The 23396-nt window shown below is 43.6% G+C and overlaps 1 protein-coding gene and 2 long non-coding RNA genes across 4 annotated transcripts; 2 read left to right on the top strand and 1 right to left on the bottom strand.

The window, feature by feature from the left end:
• On the top strand, positions 1–14846 carry LOC144584698 (uncharacterized). Of its 2 annotated transcripts, XM_078381387.1 has the most exons (4): positions 1–325; positions 618–1471; positions 10468–10516; positions 14680–14846. In XM_078381387.1, the coding sequence occupies exons 2-4, from the start codon at positions 1205–1207 to the stop codon at positions 14769–14771; spliced, it is 408 nt and encodes a 135-aa protein (XP_078237513.1). In that variant the 5' UTR covers positions 1–325; positions 618–1204; the 3' UTR covers positions 14772–14846. The 2 variants fall into 2 exon arrangements, 1 of the variants encoding a protein (XP_078237513.1); XR_013539117.1 differs by lacking the exons at positions 10468–10516; positions 14680–14846 and adding an exon at positions 2489–4647.
• On the bottom strand, positions 13288–14767 carry LOC144584699 (uncharacterized). Its single transcript, XR_013539118.1, has 2 exons — positions 14672–14767; positions 13288–13396 (listed from the first exon to the last, which is right to left on the bottom strand). It is a non-coding gene; the product is annotated as an uncharacterized LOC144584699 (long non-coding RNA).
• Positions 14847–16800: 1954 nt separating the features above from the next.
• On the top strand, positions 16801–22383 carry LOC144584700 (uncharacterized). Its single transcript, XR_013539119.1, has 2 exons — positions 16801–17720; positions 19308–22383. It is a non-coding gene; the product is annotated as an uncharacterized LOC144584700 (long non-coding RNA).
• Positions 22384–23396: the final 1013 nt, after the last annotated feature.

A 23396-nucleotide genomic window follows, 5' to 3' on the forward strand; every position in this document is an offset into this window, starting at 1 on the left:
TTTTGGCTCACTGGCCCCATACTGGCCCTTCCCTACACCCCCTCCCTGCAAACAGACATGCTGTATTCCCAACTCCCTCTTTTAGGATTGGTTAAAGGTGGGGCTGACGGTTGACTTTCTATTGGTCTCTGATCTGTTAACTCATATATGGAGAAGCCGGTGGGTAGATCTGAAAGAAGGGAGCAGGTATGCAATAAAGCCTTGCGAAGAGGTGTGATGACTTGAACAAGCCCGGAGAAGGTCTGCTTGTGAAGGAGCATCACATCCAGCCCACCAGAATCACCGGACATCGGTCCGAACCAACCGCTGTAGACTAATTGAGAGAGTGAGGAAAATTCAAGCTTTCTGCTTTGTAGTTAACGGTTTTGCTTACAAAAGGAATGGAGGGGAAAAGTCTGTAATCTTGGCAAGCAGCTCTTGAAAACCATTTGTATTTTAATGTGTTACTGTCCAGAATTTTAAAACGCTACCGAGCAAACACTAAATGGCTGCTTATTTCTTTGATTTAAGGGTAGTCTAAACTGTATTAGAATATTCACCCCAGGTCTACGCGGTGTAACTTTAAAGGGGCTGTTAGAGTCCTGTGAAAGTACTGACCTTTGATTTTAACTTTTTAGGAGATCCCTAAAGCGAACTGTGAAAATAGCTTGTAAAATTTCAAACATTTGAACAATTCTGAATTTGGCGAATGTTTGGGCGGCGCTGAAGAACATATGGAGAAATAGCAGCATCGGCCGAGTCCAACTATTGTTATCTTTTGTTGTTGGTCACCTTGAACAAGTTTTTTTTTGGTGGAAGGGAAGAAAATAAATTTAGTGGCTAAGCAACAGCAAGTAGGAACCAAACTTAGGTAAAGATGGAAGGCTGAACGCTCCTTTAATTCTGCCGGGGAAAACTCCTTTTTCAGAAGCAAACAAGAAGGAATTATTTCATAATCTCTTCCCTGCCCTTGATGGACCATTGTTGTGGTGGTGTTAATTGACCGTTAGTGTGGAGGACCCTCGTTTTCAAATTCTAACTGAAGTACAGATTGTTGAACTGGTCTTGCCTTTTCTGTTGAAAATAATACATTGCTCCCTCCCTGTGGAAACTGAAAACTCTAGTGATTTGGGCACCTGAAACTTGTACCCAGGCCCAGCTTATATCTCCTGTGGCAATATAACTAAAGGTACCCCCCTGAGTGTGATCGCCCAAGGGACCCAGGATGGAAGAGGTCTGGGCAGTCTACTTGTGCCTGTTCTTGTTTATCGTCATCCTTATTTTGATGAAGACGAAGCCAGATGATGATATCATAAAAGAAAAAGAGAAGGGAATTTCAAGCACCTCAACCTCAAGCTCCTTCTCCTCTGGCACCTTGGGAAAACGCCTGGAGTGCACGGAGGAAGAGCTGGAGGCCTCCCTGAGGCGGCTGAGCGGTGTTTTGTTCGGTTCGGACGCCCACAAGAGAGAGCCGCATCACGAACACCATCAGGTGAGCCAGAGCACAATTCCAGCCATCTAAGAACAAGGACGGGCAGACTTCAGGCTTATGGTTTCTCTCTGCAGGAATGCTCCCCCCCCCATCTAACCTGCCCAGGCCCTAAGATTGGCCGGAGGGCATGGCTCACATCTGTTGGGTCAGCCGGCACGCAAGACAGTGTCTCCTTAAGAGGTGCCCTGGCCCGACATGGTTTGCTTTGCTCCCTACCTGGCTATGGACAAAGGGGTCTTAGTCACCTCGTTGCTGTGGGCTCTTCGCTGATTTTTAAAACTAAATTCTAAAAAACACACAGTTTTCTACTGTTTTATTTTTTTTTTCTGGCTGTGCTTCCACAAATGCTGCTTTAATTAACCGTACAGTATTTTATTCTCTCTCTTCTTCCCCCCCAAAATTTCATTCCCAGAACTTGGCAGAGGTTTTGCATGTGTGTTTTTTTTTTAAATAAATCAATAAAATATCTTGGTTTTGCTAGAATTGAGGGGGAGAAACAGCTCTTAAAGGCCAGATAGCCGATTGGGGAGATGAAGCCAATTCTTTTTATCATCCTCCTAGCTGGTCCGGAATCTTTTTCTGCCTGAGACCAGATGGCACCCAAGGGTCTCTTTCGTACATAACACTGGATTGGGGGTGGGTGGGAGGTAATTTTATTTCAGCAGCAATGACGGGACACCGTCCTTCACCACACCTGAGGGCAGGAAGCTAGTTCAGTATGTAGAAAACAGGCCATGTGCCTCACACGTGTGGAATGGCTGGTGACCTGAGGAGGTATATGTAAGGCTCTACCTCTGCCAACCCCCAGCCATCTGCCGCCTGAAGTCACCCTCTGCCTTGTGGCAGAACTGGCCCTGACCCCCATGCACCACAGCTTGGAATAACCTGAATTTGCATGGACTGACCTGCATCTGTGTTACTACAAATCAGAAATGCTAACACAAAACTGTGCAATTGGCCAATAGAACTGTACACGGACCTGGTCAAAGGCCGCTAATGAATGCTCTTATTTTGCAGGTGAGGAACACATGAGGCAGAACGATGAGAGAGTCACAAAAAAGCTCAGCTGCTTTGTTACTTGCCATTCACTTTGCTATTGTTAAATTACTGGAATTGTTCAGGAGCCTTGATCCTGTACAGATCTGTAAGATCTACCCATAGATTTCAATATTCCTTCTGTCCAACTTTGCTGCACAAAGACTCCAAAAGTATTTGAGACTCAGCAACACATGGCATCCTTTGGCTGCAGCCCTCCCCTGCTGAAATGGATATTGAGGGCATAGAGTTGGTGTGTGTATGTGTGTGTGTGTGTGTGGAATGAAAACCCTCAGTATCTGTTTCAGCATGATTTGATCATATGACCAGTAGACCCCTCTTGGGGTACAGCGAGTGGACTGCAAGATTAATTACCCCTTAAAATTGATTTCATTGCTCCCTGTAGCCCATGTGCACGGCTAAGGAAATGGAGTATGTTTGTGTGCATACAACTGTTTGGATGTATGAGAGGAAAAAAGCAGGAATTATTGTCATCATTCTTCTCATGCCTTTACCTTCTGTTGAGGCTTATTGCAATTTGGAAGGGCGCCCCAGTTTGAATCCAGTTTCCCACTGGCCCTTTGTGTATTACCTAAATGATGGCATAAGTCCAACATCTACAAACCAGATTGGGTACAAAATAATATTCTTATTTCAGAAGTGATCATTTAGCTTCTTTATAGTTCAAGTTTAAGCTTATTGTATTGGCTAAACGCCGTCACAATTGATTGAGATACAAATACAATCAAGTAAAATCGTGATAAAATCACAGAGATGTAAAATAATAAGAGGCCTATCCACAGGAGAAAAGATTTAAAAAAGGGGGGGGGACAGAGAAAATCAAGGGTGTGAGTGCTCCTTCGTATCTGGGAAACCCCCGCACAATTGATTGCGATGGCTTTCAGAAAATTAGTGTGGATGTTTCTGGCCACTTTTGCATACACCGCTGTTCTGTATGTAACATATGGGTCACAGTTCGAAAGTTATATGTAAATGCATAAGTCCAACATCTACAAATCAAATTGGGTACATAATAATACTATTCTTATTTGAGAAGTGATCATTTTAGCTTATTTATATGTAAAAAATGCCTTTTAATTCAATGGCCCAAATCCTATTGCTTAGTATATTTAAATGCACTAGAGCAGGGGTTCAATTGATTCAAACAGGCCTACTTGGACTACAACTTACCATGCTAAATTAGGTTGCAGTTAGTGTGGGCCCATTTGAATCAAGGAAACTTGCAGAAGAGTTGACTTCCCCATTGATTTAGAGAGCCAATTCTCATGTGATTTACTATGCTAAGCAATGGGATTTGGGCCAATATATCTGGGATAGGGGCGACGGGCAAAGTGTTATCCTTGTCATCTTGGAGAGCAGCTCCCATTGTCGAGTGCCAGCATAGCCAATGGTTGCAGTCCAATGACATCTGGAGGGTGGCACCAGATATTTGGGAGTAGTAAAGGGACTTCCATTTAGAACAATGGTTTCCAACTTTAGATCTGCAGATGTTTTTGACCTTCAGCTCCAAGATGTTCTTGTCAGCGTGCCCAGTGTTTGGTGGTTCTCGGAGTTTAGGTCAACAACATCTGGAAGCACAAGGTTGGGAACTACTAGTTTAATGGATCACTCCTAAGGCAGCTTGGGGGCAAAATCAAAGAAATTGGTTGATCTCCTGTTTAACTTGTGTTTCATTTAAGGATGTAGATCGCTCCAACAACAGTGGCATGTTGTATTTTCAAAAGAAGGATTAGCCACTGTTTTCTTGTCCCAGCAATTTCTGTGACAGTGCCAGGTGTAAGCCAGGACTATTGGAACATCTGGCAGAGGCTAATTTCCAGGCAAATGCTGTTAGCAGCTGTTTGTATTGGTTAGGGATGATGGGAACCCAACACATTTGCAAGGCGCGTAGATGACTCACTTCTGAAGCAGAGGAACAATGCACCCTTGCCTAGTCCAAAAACCATATCTGGGAGAACACCAGGTTGAGGGAAGCTAGTGTGTATGACTGAGCCCTAAACAACACTTCAATTTAGAAATAGAAAACACTAAGCCATAAAGAAAATAAATTTGTCTGTCAAGAAATATGTGAATTGTCTTTGACTAGATTTGTGTATTAAAACAGATGCAAGTTAATTTTATTCTTGGACTAAATTGCTATATTCTTTGACTGAAAGGTACATTTTAGCCATTTCTGTTGGACTGAAGAGATTTACCATTTAATAAAGGAAAGTTACGATTTGTATGAGAAGAACATGCACCCTCTAGTACGGAATGTTTTCTGCTGCAGAACATGCTTTTTAGAAACAATGGGGGAAATCTTTGTCAATCTCGACAAAGTTTCAATGCAGCACCAGCTGCTTTAGCTGCATACAAGGTCTTGTTCTTAGAGAGCGCCACTGTGGCTTCTGCAATTTGATCTCTGAAAAGAAGAAAAATCTGGCACCATTATAGTGCCATTCTATGCACACTCATATGGGGGTGACGTCCACTGAATACAGTAAGACTTGCTTGTTTGTAAACATGCATGGAATCGGAGTACATGGGTTATTGTTGTTGTTTTCGGTCCATAGTTCAAGTGTAGAAAATATTTTTGAGCCACAGGGTTGAATTCAGGTTCTGAAGAATTGAGAGGGGCAACTTTCCAGTGACGGATGGGATAAGAAACGCCCACCTGCTCTTGTTTCCAGTAGCTAAGAACTTTAGAATGGAGAAGAACCCACAAAAGCGGCCAAAGGATGGTGTCGTGAGAAAGGAAACATGGCCATTTGCTGCACCACAGGAGGGTGGTTTCCCCACCCTTGCAGTAGGAATTAGTGGCACACTCCTCAATAGGTCTCCTCAGAAGCACTTGGAAGTAAATTCCATTGGCTTCCATGGGACTTAGTTTGTGTAAAGATTGCTGCCTGAGCAATCAGTATTGTGTTCATCTTTCACCGTTGCAGTTCGAATTTCCTTGAGATCCAGAACCCAATAAATTCAGGCTATGGTAGGCGGGTGTCCAGATGTGGCTGGGTGGCCATTTCCACCAGCCCTACCCAAATAAGCCAATGGTGAGGGGGTGATGGAGGGACCACCCCAGCAAGGACCACCCCAGTCTTAAGAGGGATATGGACTTCATTACTCCAAAGCGTCTTGTGGCACTTCTAAGATTAACACCTTTTATTTGGCATGAGGTTTTGTCAATCATAATAATCCACTTCAGATACAGGGAGTGTAGAGTTCATGTGGAGGTGTATGATCAAGGTTGTTGGGCTGGAGTGATGGATTACTGCGTTCCCTCTCACTCTTTCCCATCCCCATAGCTGTAACACCTACCTATAAATCAGAGGCTTGAATACTATGCTTTGTGCATCCGAAGAGGTGGAGTAAAATCCAGAAAAGCTCATGCCAAATACGATTAATCTTAAAGGTCCCAGAGCACTCTTGTTTGGCTGCCTCCTAGACTTTATTAGTTATTTTAATTTGTCCTCTTCCATTGTAAGGTGCTTTAAACACATTGGAAATGCACCATCACTGTTGTGTTATACAGTGGTGCCTCGCAAGACGAACGCCTCGCGGGATGAAAAAAACGCAAGATGAATGATTTTTTTTCTGCTGTGGTGCCTCGCAAGATGGCTTCTTCTATGGCTGTGCTTCGCAAGATGATTCCCCCCCCCCCCCAGGCCAATGCCTCGCAAGATGAAAAAATTTCATTCGTCTTGCGAGGTTCCCATAGGAATGCATTACAATGCATTCCTATGGGAAGCCGCTTTTCGCAAGACGATTTTTTTGCAAGACAGCACTTCTCGCGGAACAAATTACATTCGTCTTGCGAGGCACCACTGTATTATAACACATTACAATATAGTCATGAAACAACTGAAGGACTTGTTCAGAAGTCATAGAATCATAGAAAAGTGAAGTTGGAAGTGGACTACAAGGCCATCAAGTCCAACCCCCTGCTCAGTGCAGGAATACAATCAAAGCAGATGTGCCGATGTGATTACATTTTTTCTTGAATGCCTCCAATGTTGGAGCACTCACCAAGTCCCGAGATCATTGGTTCCACTATTGTACTACTCTAACCGTTTAGGCAGCCGCAGCCAATCCACTGTCCTTCTGCTAGGCTTAAGTCTCACCTCTCCTAATCTGGAAGTGGTGTGTGACGAAACCCTGGCTGTTCTAACAAGGCTACCTATAAAAATTCTAAATACATGCAGGAGAATCACTTGAGCCATGCTGAAGGACACTGTCAATATGTGTTTATTCAGGGCTTCTTCAACAAATCCAAAACTCTCCGAGCAGTGCAACCCCCAACCTTAATGCAACGAGGCCTTTATTTTTAGCAAATGCCATATTCCTTGCTTAGCATGACCCGGCAGATATTTATCGTCTTTCGGCTTGGACAGGTGGAGCCCTGTGGTTTCTATTAGTGCCTCTGGCGGGCTCCTATTTCATTTCCTGTCAAGGCTTACAACATTTTCCTCTAATGGGGATGACACAAGATGATACATTGCAGGCAGGAGGAGAACTTGGCAGGGGCTGAATCCTTGCCAGAGCTGGAAAAAAATCATTCTTTTTTGGTGGGGACAGGTTTACGGCTCTCAGAATCCCACAGCCAATGTGGCTACACCTGGGAATCTGGCAGTCGGAGGCCCCACCCCAAAAAAAGTTTATTTCTTTAAGATGTGACCCTTGAGCAAGAGAGAAGGATAGGAATGGCTATCTCAGTCATACCTTCTTCTTCTGTCCCCTGTTCCCAGTCAGTGTCTCTCCCCCTCCCCCTGCATCTACAGCACCATGGGTCAGATTAAACATTCTTGCATAACGCTGTGGGTGGGGAGGTCGTAATGTCTGCAAACATAGAACATTAGCCTCCACGGGGAATCACAAGTGCGGAGTGAATCATTCCCTCCTTCCCATGCGGGAAATGCCCAGGCTGTCTTCCAGTGTTCAGGTGCTGAGGGCCGTTGCTTCTCCAGCCATTGGTGTTTGTTTGTAAAATAAACACACACACACTCTTACATACATATATACTGTACATACATTTATTTTTACATACATACATACATACATACATACATACATACATACATACATACATACATACATACATACATACATACATACATACATGCATACATACATACATACATACATACATACATACATACATACATACATACATACACACACACACACACACACACACATACATACATACATACATACATACATACATACATACATACATACATACATACATACACACACACATACACACACACACACACACATACATACATACATACATACATACATACATACATACATACATACATACATACATACATACTGTAATTTTCCATGTATAAGATGCCCCCATGTATAAGACGCCCCCACTTTTCTAATCCAACATTAAGAAATCTAAGTGGGGCTTAGCAAGTGCAGGGGGAAAGGGATCAAAGCGCTGCAGGATCGCTTTGAGCCCTGCTTTCCCTTCCACTTGTTTTTGTTCTCTCCTCAGCTTACTTCCGTGTATAAGATGACCCTCAATTTTTAGTCTAAAGATTTTAGAAAAAAGTATAGTCTTATACATGGAAAATATGGTACGTACATACGTACATACGTACATACAAAGCCCCCTTTTGATAAACCAAGATTACTGCCTTTAGATGTGATTGAACTCCCATTAGATGCAGTCAACATGACCAGTAGACAAAGATTATAGACTTTTATTCCTGCATCATCTGGAGAACCACTGCTCTTTCCAGTCAACCTTGCTGAGAAGTTCATAACACAGTTTTCAAAAACTGTTGTTCATCAAGGTTCAGATTGTTCGTCAGTCAGAGGCTCGCAATGGGTAAGTGGGTGAAGGAGGCTTCCCTTCCCCCCCCCCCACCAATATCTGCCGCAAAGCTTGGAAACATTAATTTTGTCTTCTTGGGGAAAAAAGAGTATTGGGTGTGGTGTTTTTGGAAGCTATTCTCCAAAAAAGCAATGTTTCCAAGCTCTGATGTGTAAAGAAATGCATAATGCATGCACCATACCCAATGCATCCGGCTGAAGTCTATTTTTGAACTAATAGTGCAATTGCTCCCCTATTCTCGGTCAAAGGTATATTGGTAAAATGGTGAAGAATCTGGAAGCAACACAATGACAAGCCATGCTGTTATTGCACAGCTTCCTTCACCTGGTGCCCTCCAGGTTTGGGACTATAAACATCCCCAGGCCGCGTGGGGACGGCTGTGATGCCCGTGGATATTGGAAACCCCCGTCCAACCTGTTGAACGGAGGCCTGTTGTCTCACTTAGTAGTAGGTCCCAGGGAAAGGCATGGGAGACTTGAAGAGGGAACTAGAAAACCTATATCCCCCTCCCAAGCACCTTGCATTGTGGGTCCAGATACAAAAAGACAGGTCTGCTCCACTTTTAGTGGCTTTGTGGAAGAATTTTGGGTGTGTCACTTCAGCTTGCTGTGCCTATGAACCTGGTAGAATTCTTTTCAATCACTCAGCAGACCTGCAGGTGCCATGTCCTCCCTTCAGCCTCAGAGAAATACAATATATATATACCGTATTTTTCGCACCATAAGACACACTTTTTCCCCACAAAACAGGGGGGTGGAAAGTCTGTGTGTCTTATGGAGCGAAGAAAACAGATTATATTTTCCTGCTTTCTTCTCCTAAAAAATTGGTGCGTCTTATGGAAAGGTGCGTCTTATGGAGCGAAAAATACGGTATGCCCTGTAATATGGTAACTGGATCCCCCATGAAGTTTGCTTTTATTTATATACAAGCTGACATATCTACATTTTCTTAGAGGCAATTGTTGGGCGTACGATATATAGTTCTTTTTCTGAGCTACAGAGAAGATCTCCTTAATTTCTCCTTTTTCCTTGGTGGGGGCGCAAGCATTGGATTTCAGTTAACCTTCTTCAGGAATGTGGTGCTCTCCTGTTCCAGCTGCATATGATATTTAAGATGGTGCGTCATAAATCCCTTTGGAAGCTGTGGATCAAAATAGGTAGAGTGACTGCCCTTGCTATGCATTTGGCACCTGAGGGACTTCTAGAAGAAGTCACTTGCCATCTGCCTGAGATTTTCTTTTCTTTCATCTCCTTCTGCAAGGCATTCTTACTGGGATGAAGGCTTCTAGGACTTGTAATCTTAAAAAGTCACTTCCCAAGTTCTGCCATTTGGCTACTCATCTACCAAGTGCAGAACACTCTGTGCTGACCAACGGCGGCTCTCTCCAGGGTCTCGGGCGGAAGGAGATTTTTCCCACCCCATCACCTGTTACCCAAATAGATGAAATGGAGACGCTTGAATTTGGGACACGATTTGTAATACATGTGATCTGCAACTCAGCTTTGGTCTGTCCCCCACTTTGCATGGAAGTGTCCTTTCGGGCTGGTTCTATTTTGGGCAAGCTTGTGCCCTTCTAGTAGAATAGCTTCAGGGAGCGCGCGTCCAAAGTTTACATCAGCCGCCATTTTGGAAGTGCTTTTCTACTGGTGCTACTCTAGTGGGGGAGGGAGAGAAGGCACCCCGAGCCACCAAGATAGTCTGTAGTTTTTAAAAAGTTGTCTGAAAAAAGGTGGCAATTTCTGAAGCGCTACTGTTTGTTCAGCCTGGAGGCAGGCAGCACATCACGGCCTCTCCCAATTTGAAGAGACCCTTGTCCAGCAGGCTGAGGCAAAGAGGAAGTCACAAAGGAAGCAAAACCAGGGAGTTGGACAGGGGACAGATTGGATTTGTCTTCAGTGTGGAAGAGATTGTAACTCTCGAATTGGCCTCCTCAGCCACACTAGACGCTGTTCCAAGTCCTCCATACAGAGCACGCTACCATAGTCTTTCGAGACTGAAGGATGCCTACTGTTTGTCCCATTGTCAATGATACTATGGTGAGATGGAGGACTGGTACAAAATCTCTCTCTTATTCTAATCTCTCTCTCTCTCTCTCCTTTATTTGAAACAGGAGAAAGCATCTCACCATGCCAGTCATGAACACCTTGTGAATGAGATTGGTGAGTTACCTGCTAGTTAGCCATAGTGTTCCACCAGATTGTTACAATCAGACTCGTTTTGTTCATTTGTCCTGGTGGCCCTACGGAAAACATTCCGGATCTTGGATTTGACTTGTAGAGGAACCTAAGCCTGTGATTCACAACCTTTGGCCCTCCACATGTTTTGACTCCCGGAATCCTGGACTGTTAGCGAGGCCTATAAAAGCAGAAGTTCCAAACATCCGATACACAGAGACTGACTGGCCTAAACAATATTTGCCTTTACACATGTGATTGAAGACTTTGTTTACTAAATCCCATTACAACATTCGGGGGGTTGGCAGTAGTATCAGAGCACTGTTATCTTGTGGTTTCAGTCCTTTGATGATGATCTGAGCAGACTGCCTCCTTTGTAAAGGAATCACAAGCACGCTTCTAAGACAATAAGAACACTTGTGGGGTTTTTAAAGAAGTCCACTTGGGATAGGAAAGGTGGTGGGAGTCATATTTCTCACTAACTAAGGGTGCAACTACATTGCAATTTGCCACACAGTTTGTGTCAGAATTGACATGGTTAAAATAAAAATATTTACTGGTGATGACACAAGATAAAGTGGTGCTGCGGGTTAAACCGCAGAAGCCTCTGTGCTGCAAGGTCAGAAGACCAGGAGTTGTAAGATCGAATCCACGCGATGGAGTGAGCTCCCGTCGCTTGTCCCAGCTCCTGCCAACCTAGCAGTTCGAAAGCATGTAAATGCAAGTAGATAAATAGGGACCACCACAGGAAGGTAACGGTGTTCTATGTCTAGTCACGCTGGCCATGTGACCACATAAACTGTGTTCGGACAAACACTGGCTCTACAGCTTAGGGACAGGGATGAGCACCGCGCCCTAGAGTCGGACATGACTGGACTAAATGTCAAGGGGAACCTTTACCATTACCTACACAAGATAAAGTTACAAGCAGGAAAGCCCAGTCTTTTTCCATGGAATTTTGATTCTTTTTGTTCAACTGGCAGGGGACAGTTTATTTTGCACCAGTTCGGCTGGAACTACTTTTTTCCTCTTTTTTTTGGCATATACCTACTTTGATACAAAAGGTGGTAGCAGTTGTGCTCTATAATAATATAGTGATGTCTTCAGCGGTCATGGTGTTGACAGCAGGATAAAAAATCCTGAGTGCCTGTTTTCTCCCTTTTCTGAATAACTTTTCTATACAATAGGACCATCGTATCCACAGTGGATTGGTTCCAAGCCCCCCTTGCGGATGTAAAAAAAATTGGAAATATCAAACGCAATACAGTGCATGGTCTCTGGTTCCCTCTAGTAGCCAGTTCTGGTAAATACAGCATGGAAATACACCCTGAGTTTTTATATAGTATTTTCAAGCAACAGATAAGTGAATCAGTGCATACCAACCTAGTTGGTATGGGGACTTTTATATATATATTCTTGTCAAATATAGCGCTATATCGGATAAGTTCTATGTTACTTCTGGGAGAAAAGGATGAAGAGAAGGGGTGGGGAAGAAGCTGGTTGAAGCTATGATTCTTAGTGGATATTGGACCAGCTGAGAAGTGCAGTGTGGACTCTTGCAGTGGGAATATTGGTGTGGCTGACTACTGTGATTTCATTTATCCGTGTAAACCAGCAGGGTCCAGTTTATAAAAATTCAAAGCAAACTGGGTGTTCCTTCCTATGTAGTTGTAGTTTAAGTTGGAGAGGTTAGGAGGAGCCGTGGCTGCCCTTTTCATCTACAGAGAGAACAAAAGCGAAATGTTTCCTCCTTGGAGAAAATTTGGGGGGTGGGGGAGGCGATACCAGCAACCCTACTAATAGCAATCTCAAGTGGAAGGAAGGTCAGTACAAGTTACACCAACAGTCTAGGAAACCTGAGGAGTCCACTGCACAGATATGCATCTTCTTCTGTGTAAGCTAAGTTGCATCCACTCATTTCCAACAAAGGGTTAGGAGTGTCATGGTCAGAGACCTCTGGGTAGTGTGGGCAGCATATAAATTAAATTAAATTAAATTAAATTAAATTAAATTAATAATAATAATAATAATAATAATAATAATAATAATAATAATAATAATAATAATAATAATAATAATAATAATAATAATAATAATAATAATAATAATAATAATAATAATAATAATAATAATAATATCCTGTGGATACAGCATTCTCAGTATCTGCCTACCTTTGCCCAACGTGGAGCCCATACCAGCAGGATGGTCTCCTGGCCACGCTGATCTGGAGCCGATGGAGGTGGGAGTCCTACCTCCTGGAGGCCAACTATGTTTTGGAATGATTTTCTCAATGACACATTAGTCAGAGGCGACTAACTACTTAGTCAGGAATGTGCCTTTTTGTTTGACTAAAATTAGTGGGCATGTTGGGGGTCTCTCTCTCTTTTTTACTCTGTTATTCCAAAACAACATCTGCAGTCCTCTAATTTAAATCTTTATTTATTTTGATTTTACAAAATTTCGCCCTCCTTTACTCTTGCCAGCCATCAAAGTGATGTCCAAACTGAACTAACTAACTAGCTAAAGCAACATCTTTAAATGGCACATACAGGCAGTGAAATAAAACGCCAGTGCCTTTTTTAAAAATAGTTGTTTCTGAAATATGTAAAGACTATCAGCTGGATCACAATCTACTCAACTACAATTGTGTTGTTGTCAATCTTATTGCTTTTTGAAAAGCAAGCAATGATACAGCCGGGCAGATCTCCACAGAGCGCAGTCTCCTTAATCTTCGTGCCACTGTGGAAAAGGCCCTGTTTTCTTTTTTTGCACCCAAGAGATATTTGATAGTAGTAGAACAGAACTGTGTTGTAGATGCCAGTTTCAGTGTGTTCATATGATAACATATCAGGCTGGTTTCCTGTCCTGAAACGATTAAGCAAAAGTTCAAGGTTGCAACACGGAGTTTTGCAACTGTGGGGGAAGATGCTCTTTGTTTTGCCACAAATACCGACATTTCTCGGGCCGCTTCTGCTTATCTCTGCTAGAAATGTATCCCTTGGGTTTTTTCAGACAACTACAAAAAAATCAGCAGGGCCTGCATGTATTATATCTCCTGATTTCAGTCTGTAGAACATTGCACACCGCATCCCATTCTTAGTCACTTCCAGTTCTGCTTTAGCCCACAATTGACTTGCTTTCTCATATGAAAATATGGAAATGTTGTAAAAGACATGAATTTTCCCACAATCTCCATGGACCGAAGTCTTCATAGAATCATAGAATAATTAGAAGTCTTCATAGAATCATAGAATAATTAAGCTGGAAGGGAACTATGAGGCCACTGAGTCAAACCCCCTGCTCAATGCTGGAATCCAAATCAAAGCAGATATGAAATATGGCAGTCCCAATTTCCTCTTGAAAGCCTCCAACATCGAAGTGTTCACCACCTCACAAGGTAATTGGTTCCGTTGTTGTACTGCTCTAACAGTTAAGAGTTTTCTCCTGATATTCAGCCTAAATCTGGCTTCCTGTAGCTTGAGCCCTATTACGATGTGTCCTGAACTCGGATTAGCAAGAACACGTTGTGCCTTCTCCCCTGTATGTATTTGAAAGCTATATTTGAAAACTCCCATCATATCTCCCGCAACCTTTTCTCAAGGCTAAACATGCCCATTTCACTACAAAGAGAATGGAGCTTGGTGGTAATTGCATGCTGGTGGTCTCGAGTTCAGTCCCTGGGCATCACTAGTTAAAGCAGTCAAGTTGGGTATGATAAGAAAGACCTCTGACGGATACTGGAGAGCAGCTGTTAGACAGTTTAGACTGTACTGAGCTGGATGGAGAAATAGTCTTCCTCTCACCGGTGAGGAGGCAGCATCATAGGTCCCACCTGTCTTCTTGAAAAACTCTCAGTGGGCGCCCAACAGAGGAGGCAGGGCAGGGAAAGGCCAAACCCCTGCTCGCCCAAGAAACGAACCGGCACAAACTGCTGGTTCGTGCCCATCTCTAGTCGTTACATATGAACAAGACTACAATGGAGGCACCATTGTGTGCATAGTACCTGTTTTAAAATGTGCATGCATGCAATATGACGCAAGGAAATGGGCTCAGAAGGTGGGACTGTCTGCCCTTCGCCACTGCACGTGCTGATCGATCCAGTTTGTTGCTTATTCATATACGGTATCTTTTCCCACCTACCTTTGCAGAACAAGCTGTGCAAGAGGCGGTGGAGACTGATGTGCACGTGAGGAGACGACCACAACCACCACAACAGCCACTGCCCGATGTTCACCTGTGAAGGAGGTCAACGGAAAAGGCAAAAATCTGATTTTAGGGATAGAGAATAAGAAGAAACTCGTTGGTTGAATCTAAAGGCTTGTCTAAGGCTTCTAGTCCAACATCTGGTTTATAACGTTCATAGATGTTCCTAGGAAACGCTCAAAGGAAATCGTGAAAGTCATTGGCCTGCTGTTTTTCACAGTAACTGGGATACAGTTTGAGAATGTGGAGTTTCACCTTGGGGGTGGTGGTGGAAGGAATAGGCAGGAATATCAGATGACGTAGGAGAGGCTTTGGAAATTCAAAAGCAGGTTTACCACCATACGACCTGTCCACAGATGTCTGTTTGAAGGGCTATCTGTCCAAATTCATGCTAGCAATTAAAAAACACACACAAGAATGGAGATGAAGAGCCTTTTTAATTAACACCTTCAGTGCCACAATCTGTGTGTGTGTACACACACACACACACACACACACACACACACACACACACACACACACACACACACACACACACACACACACACACACACACACACACACACACACAGGTCACTCAATCACAGTCTTCCTTATTATGGTGAGACTGAAGAACAGATAACCAAAGCAAATCATGCACATCTTCCTTTGACTTTGGAGAAATGTTATTGTTAATAGTTATTTTGAGATTCCAAGGTAGCCATAAATGTTTCCATGCACCCATGATCAGAACGAGGCATACACAATGTGGTGTTTCCCCCCCACCCGTACTGCATCACAGCAGTATGAATCACAATATATCTTTATCTCATTGGCTGTTTTTGTTTACATGTAGTTTGCAAAAACTGAGTGATGTCGGAGCGTGCAGAAATGTGGCAGAGTTTTTTTACTTAATCATGCAACCTGGACATACACAGAAAACATAAACAAACTCGGAATTGGTTTGAATAATTAACTTGTTTGAGATATTTGGATAGAAGGCACAGCTCATGATCCATTTAAGACTTACAGAACTACATTTGATTAATTCAAGGTTTCAACAGTATCATGGATATAATCTAGTCATTAGTTTTTCTCAATATTTAACTAAAAGAAATTAGGGAATGAAAACGCGGATGTTTATGGCAATATGACCCATGCTGAGGGTTGCTCATTCCTACCCCAATGCAAGCTTTAAACCAAGTAGCTCAGAAAAGATCATGCTTAATCTTGATGCATGTTTTTGTTTACTTCCAATGTTTCCTCCATGCCTTTGTTTACTTACAAATTAAAACAGGCTCCACAACGTTTGCGAATCTTTTTCTTTAGTGCAGAGGTAGAAAAGAAAACGTGTAGCCTTCCAGATGTTGTTGAGCGGCAACAGCATTGTCATGGTGTGACCATCCTGGTCCACTCCTCAAATAGTCTCTCTACTGCTCAGCCCTTTTCCACCTTAAGGTGGGGAGACCCAAATAAAGAGGTGAAATAATTTATTGAGCTCAGTGCAGACCATTTCTCTCCACTTGTTGTTGTTTAGTCATTAAGTTGTGTCTGACTCTTCGTGACCCCATGGACCAGAGCACGCCAGGCCCTCCTGTCTTCCACTGCCTCCCAGAGTTGGGTCAAATTCATGTTGGTTGCTTCAATGACATTGTCCAACCATTTCATCCTCTGTCATCCCCTTCTCCTCCTGCCTTCACACTTTCCCAACATCAGGGTCTTTTCCAGGGAGTCTTCTCTTCTCATGAGATGGCCAAAGTATTGGAGCCTCAGCTTCAGGATCTGTCCTTCCAGTGAGCACTCAGGGTTGATTTCCCTCAGAATGGATAGGTTTGTTCTCTTTGCAGTCCCAGGGACTGGACTGCAAAGAGAACAAACCTATCCACTACCTGGCCTGCAACTCCCTTTTTCATGGTTATGCTTTTCAGGAAGCATGACCCAATATGCACAGAATAGCTGCCACCATCCCCACATTGGGTTCCAAAAAGTAAAAAGGTGAGAATTACTGAAAACATCTTTGATGAAATGAAACAAAGTTAAAGGGAGTTACAGAACCAGTCTTGGATCATATCAAAGAAGGTACCCACTTAGAAAAATAAGAAAGTTCTAACTAACCTAGTTCTCTTATTTATTCCTAACCCATGCTATTATTTAAACAGGGTTTCATCAAGTGTAAGCAGACCATTTTTTTGTGAGACCAAGTTGCTCTTGCGTGAGAATGCTAAATTCTTTCTCTCCAAGTGTCTCAGGCTACTTTATACAGAACTCTGGTTGATGTTATAGATGCCTCAATCACCTGTTATTGCCGTTAATCCTTGCAAATATATCTATAATCCCTTTCAAGTACTTCAGATCAATGGATTCCTTCCTGAATGGGTGGCTTCCTCCCTCAGTACAAATTACCATACCCTTAGGCAGGAAGAACCTCCCCAGTAAAATTTAGCATACGTCCTGCTTTGAACTAACCTACACGCCCAATAAATAGGAGAGCTACAGACTGGTCCCTTTTGAAATCCATTCTGTCCAATCGGGTGCTTTAAATGTTTCATTTCCCCAATTTGGTCTTCCCAGCACACTAATTCCATGTAGCCCATTTTCCACAATTCCATCACCACAGCCCTAGCCATCACTCTACATGATAAGAGATGATGGATGTGGAAATCCCTTTGAGCCCTGGAAGGCCACACGTTCCTCACCCTTGTGCTAGCTAGAGAGACGGACCTTCGTAACCTCAAATGAGAATAGCTTCAGGAGTGTTACGGAATATCAAGAAAAAGAACCAGCAGAGAGATATTTTCTCCATCCCTTTTCTTCCCCCTCTTCACCTGCCTGAAATGGTACCACTGCATTTCCCTCTTGTTGTGCTGCTGGGGAGCCAGAGAGCAGATCTGGTGTTTTCAATCTAATAGACCACTATACCTCTCTGCCACTTGAATAATTTCTCGCTTAATCTTTGTTTTTCCATTGCAGGTCTGAAATGATTGATAACTTCTAGATAGGACATTTGGTGAGTATGTCCCCAACTTTTATTCGGTGGGATCCAGATTAATTATCTCACTTGCATACTCACAAAAGGTTCAAAGTCCCTCTCAGAAGTAACTGAGTCAAGGTCTGTCCTGGGGAACCATTTTGGTGGGGGCTGGATCAGCCACAAAGGGTCAGTTGAGGTCAGAGGGGGAATCAATGTACCCTTTGGCACGCTCGTCCCTTTGTGTCCATTAAATTTTATATACTATTTTTCTTTGCCTGTCTGTGTATTGCCAATGGAGAAACCGCCCACAGCTGCAGTTTTGATCGGCAATACACAGACAGGCAAATGATTTTTTAAAAATTTTAATCAAAGTGGTTTATCGCAGCAGCGACACTCCAGCAGGCACGATAAAAATAATTTCACTTCCCTTTACCCTCAGCAGATGATCAGGGGAAGGGTTCAGTTTCTGATATCTTGAAGGAGATGATGATGCCTGAAATTGATGCTGGAAGGACATGCAAGGGAAGTTTAATCCAAGCGACCACACTTCCTAGAAATGGACCGAAATGGAACCCTCCAACCCGCACTGAAAGAGTAGAACCTCCTGATAGGGGTTCAAAAAGGTGCAAGTGGGGGCAAATTGGTCTGCTCCAGCAATGTCCACATGGTGGAGGCTGGAAAAAAGAGTGGACCAACCCTCTGCCCCCCCCAAACAAGCAGGGAAAAACACTGGCGTGGACAAATTATCCTTTTTTATTTCCTAGTGTCTCCTCTGTCAACAGCAGGGAAGGGCTTATATCAGGGATCTGGGGTCCCTGCCATAAGAAATAACAAAGGGGAAGGAAATGGGCTTCCCATTGATGACCAAAGTCACTCTGTTCAAAGTACAATCACCCAAAGACTCCATATAAGGTTTCATAAGTTTTTCACCAAACATTTCCCCCTTACATGGAGGTCTGGACAAGTACTAGTAGACTGTGTTTCGGTTTAAAATACAGTGGTGCCTCGCTAGCCGATAAACCATTCCACGGAAATCGCTGTCTAGCAAAATAATTGTCTAGCGAAAAGCAAATCATTGTCTAGCGAAAATCAGTTTGTGAAGCAGGGACCAAACATTGTCCAGCGAAATTCCCCCAAAGGAACCACTGTTTTGCGCATCGCTATAGCGATCGCAAAAAGTCAATGTCTAGCGAAAAAACTGTCATGCGGGGTTACTGTCTAGCGAGGCACCACTGTATTGGTTTTTTTATTATAAGTTGATTAGTCTAATAGCCTAACAATCTTAGCCAAGCAATGCTAGAGGCTCCCTGCCTACTTAACAGCCAAGACTTCTTTGGGAAAAGCTTGAAGAAGAAGACTACACTGTTGTTAGTGAGTTCGTATTTGGAAAAACAGCAGCTACTGTTGCCCTCCAGGATATTTTTGCCTCAGGGGATTGCCTCATTCCGTCTATTGGTGCCGCTATCCCATAAATGGTATTTATGGGGGATGCTTCAGCCCCAGATATGGCTCTGGCTGCATCAAGGATGATTCAACCACAAGAACTGTTCAAAATATTCAGCATGCCCTCCCTAGTTTTGCTCCGACTCTCCTGACTGCGTCTTCTGCTTCTTTCTCCCACAGCTTCAGCCCCCCGTTGTAGGCCAGCTACGCCTTTGCTTAAAGGAAGAGACTTTCGGATAAAGAAAAGGAACAGGATGAGCTCCCCCTCTGCTTGTCCAGGTTTCCGGCAAACCTCATCCCAACGCAAACCTCTGCTTCCAACAGGTTTTTGCTGAGAGGCAAATATTCTTCTCTGCCCCCTTCTAGTCCTTAACTGAACACCTTTCCCCTCTCTGTGGTTTACAGCTGCAGGCTTTGCCTTCTCCCGACCGACCCCCACAGCCACCGGTTTCCTTGGCCATGATCCAGACAGGGTGGCCACTTCAAACGCATCGCTTCAAAAGAGGAGACAGAGTGGCATAGAATTGCAGGGTGTTAGTTTCATATTCAACACGAAATTAGAAATTGTGTTTACAGTTGAGACCTCATTGCAATGGGTCTCACGCGAGTAGGGAAAACTCCACACCGCCTGCATGCCTTCGCCTGAGTCTGCTGTTGAGGTCCTGTTTCCTGCGGGCGATGGGCAACTTCAAGGCCTCCCTTCCTGGAAACAGGCTTCCGGCTAGACAGCTCTATCCGAACAGGGTAGCTTCAAAAAGAGGCTTGTCCTCTGGCAGCTATTGAAACGGAAGAGTCTCCTCCACGAACAAGGAAATGCTTCCTTGAGTTGTTCCTGCTAGGCCCCTGTGGCTATCGCACAATTACTGGAAAAAAAGGTGCTATCAGATCTGCTTTGCACTCAGCTGGCCTTGCGTCCGGCGGACTTTGCCTCTAGACTGCTTTGTTTTGCTGAAGCTCAGCAGGATTTTTGCTGTCTCTCAAACTTTTTGAAGTTCTTTTTCCTTCCTGCACTGATTAAAATATATATATATCTGTAGCAAGCAAAGAGTTGTGTGTGATTTCACTCTCTTCATAATTTTGTACAGTGCATAAATGGTACCCATACATGCAAAGAAGAAAGTGGGGGGAAGTAGGATCCTAGTGATTTCTGCAGGCTAAATTTATATAAATAGGACCCTCTTATCCACTAAATCGGTATCCGCTGATTCACTTATCCACAGTTTGCAAATGATAAAAAATATTAATCCTGGAAAAAATATTTATTTATTTCTAGGATTAATTTTTTAAATCATTTTCAAACTGTGGATAAGCGAATCAGTGGATACCGATATATATATATATAATTTAAGAATCTGAAAAATTCTTATATGTATATATTTAATATTTCAGAATCCACAGGGTGCTTGGAACTGATCCCCTGTGGATACAGGGATCCTACTGTATCTAATTATGTGTTTTGTTTTTTTACAACGATTGAGAAAATGTTGAAGAACATTGCTGGCCAGCTTTGTCCGTCTTCTCTCACCATCAGATAAACTGGCAAGGGATATGGGACTTGCCATTTGACAACCTAGGAGTCCCACACTTTCCATCACCATACTTCCAAGGGAGTGTCATGAAATACTGAATTGCAATGGAACAGTATTTCTCAACCTTCTCTAACCTCTGCTCCCTTTGGATCGCCATGAAAACCAGACTTTGCACGCCGAAGGTAAAAACTCTTTCAGAAGTAGAGAAGGCGAGCGGAAAGGAAGTGGTTGGGAATATTGCCTTGTGCGTTGATGGATTTTTGTGGCCTGCTGAAGTCTGACCCATAAATGCTCTTAAAATACATTTGTTTCCCACATCAATCTGGTCTTAAATATATGTAACATGGGATTGGAGCCTGCTTGCCACTGCCGTTGGCTCACATGCCTTACGGTGAGTGGGTTGGGCTTCCTCGTCACCTCAGGCAGCCAAATCTCTTGGGCAGGTCCCGGAGAAACAGATGGAGGAACACATGGCTGACAGAATATTTTTTAAAATAATATTATTATTACTATCAAAATAAATAACATTCAATGAATAAAACTGCATATCCACAAACAACCCCCACAGGATGAGATCAAAAGGATTTCAGAGACGTTGTTCAGCTTGTTATGATCAGTTGAGTAAATCTTTCCGTACGTCAGCCTGTGAAGGACGAGAAGAAAGGTCACAGAGAACAGTCACGAAAGAGTTTGTTACATTTCTCTTGAAATAAAGAGTTAAGAGAACAGGGACGAATAGGACCAAGTTTCTGGGACATTAAGAATATGTAAGATGTTGTGAATCCTTGGCAGATACTGCCAAGACGGGAGATGACACACGTTGCCAGTTACCGCCACTGCCACCACCCCCCTCTCCGATTTAACAATCCAGTCTTTCACAAGACTGGCATGTGCTTCCATTTTAAGGCAAAAGGGTTTCCCCAAAATGGCCATTTACTGGATTTCATGTGATCTAATCGCTGAGTTTGGACAGAAGCTGGTGGCGGGTGGCGGGTGTGGTGGGGAAATTGAGGCAAATCCATTTTACCCATGTCGAACGAGACTGCATTTATTTTCTGTGTTGGAAGTTTATTTGCTCGTTTCCCAGGCGGTTCATTTAGAGCAGACGGAAAAGGCGCTCCCTTTATGCCACCAACATATCCAACCTTTTTATCATGTCTAAATTCTCGGTTCTTTTTCGTGGCCTCTGTGAATCACATATAGGGGTTACTCAAGGGGTGCAAATTCTGTGCTCCCAAAACGCACAAGAACGGATGGTTTGCATACACTGTTTGAAGAGGCCTTTAGAAATATATCCCTTTACCCCTTTGACATCCTCATGGACCCATGAACTTAGACTGATTATTGATTTTGATTTGTCATCCAGATTTCCTTCTTTTTTTTTTTTTGGACATTTTGGATTTTTAAGTTTTTTTTTTCCAGTTCCCTTTCTTTATGTCCTTGGGGGTGGGACTGGGTGGTTGTGTTTTACCTGTTGTTAGCCACCCATAGTAGAGCCTCGACACTAGATGAGTGGGATATAAATGTAACATATTTTTGCAATTTGCAATGTACAGGGCAAATCAGAACAGGATGGGCTTGCATGCCCAAAGTGGTCCTCCAGCAACTTGTCCAGGTCATCAATGGGGAGAAGGACATGTATTTATGCAAGCATTAACATTTATGCCCTGGAGAAGGAGGCCATTCACGCTATTCAGCCTGCCTCAGAGGAAGGGTGGGGAGAAAAATTATAAATGAACTCATTGATGGGGGGGGGGATAACATTAGTCATCAGTTCTTAGCCGATCCCGCCTCGCTGGGTTGTTGTGAGTACAGTCTTAAAGCTGGAAGGGACGAAGCAGGCAAGCTGCCCTTAACTCTTTGCACAAGTGTACATAATGAACATGGGATGAAGATGCATTTCTTCATCTCGTCCTGATCTACCTCCAAGGGGCTCAAAGTGATGCACAATGTTCTGCACCCCCCTCCCCCAAACTTTCTTCTCACACCGACCAAACGAGGTAGATCAGGCTGAAAGTCATGGGTCAAAAGAGACCCTGTAAGCATCATGGCTCAATGCCGTCTTGATCTTCCACGCCCAGCTAAGGTCTAGAAAATAAAGTAGGTCCCCCCATATCCACAGAATCCGTATCTGCTGATTAACTTATCCATGGTGTGAAAATACTGAAAATAAGATACCAGAGGTGGCCACTAGAGGGAGACAAGAGACCTTGCTATGTGCAGAGCGCTTGGTAATAGCGTTTGCTGTAATCCGCATTTGTCAGCATCAGCGGGGGGGGGGATCCGAGGTCCTCCTGTACACAAAAGGAGAAAGAGCCAGTAAACCAATGGGGGCTTTACGTACATCAGATGGTTTCCGACCATTCATAAATGACAACCCGTGCTTTCCATCTCTAAGGGTTCGAATCCCCGCTCAGCCACGGAAAGGCGCTGGGACGCGTTAACTCCCGCCCCCCCCCCCAGATCTCTCTTACCTTGAAAGCCCGCTTAGGGTCGTCAGAAGTCGGTTCATGACACAGAACAAAGTGTGCAATAGTTTGCATCCCCTGAAAATAGGTCACTACGGCTTTAAAGCCAATTTTTTTTCCCAAATCAATCCTTTCCAGATGAAGTTAATGAGGACCTGCCCTCGACCCATCCCTGGCGGGGGGCGAACTCGCGGATGGGCACCGAAATACGCAGCCGGGCATCCCTTGAAACGTCCACCCCTCCCCTCCCTTCCTTCCCCCCCCTTTCCTTC

This window comes from Pogona vitticeps, chromosome 13, assembly GCF_051106095.1.
Source record: "Pogona vitticeps strain Pit_001003342236 chromosome 13, PviZW2.1, whole genome shotgun sequence".
NCBI lineage: Eukaryota > Metazoa > Chordata > Lepidosauria > Squamata > Agamidae > Pogona > Pogona vitticeps.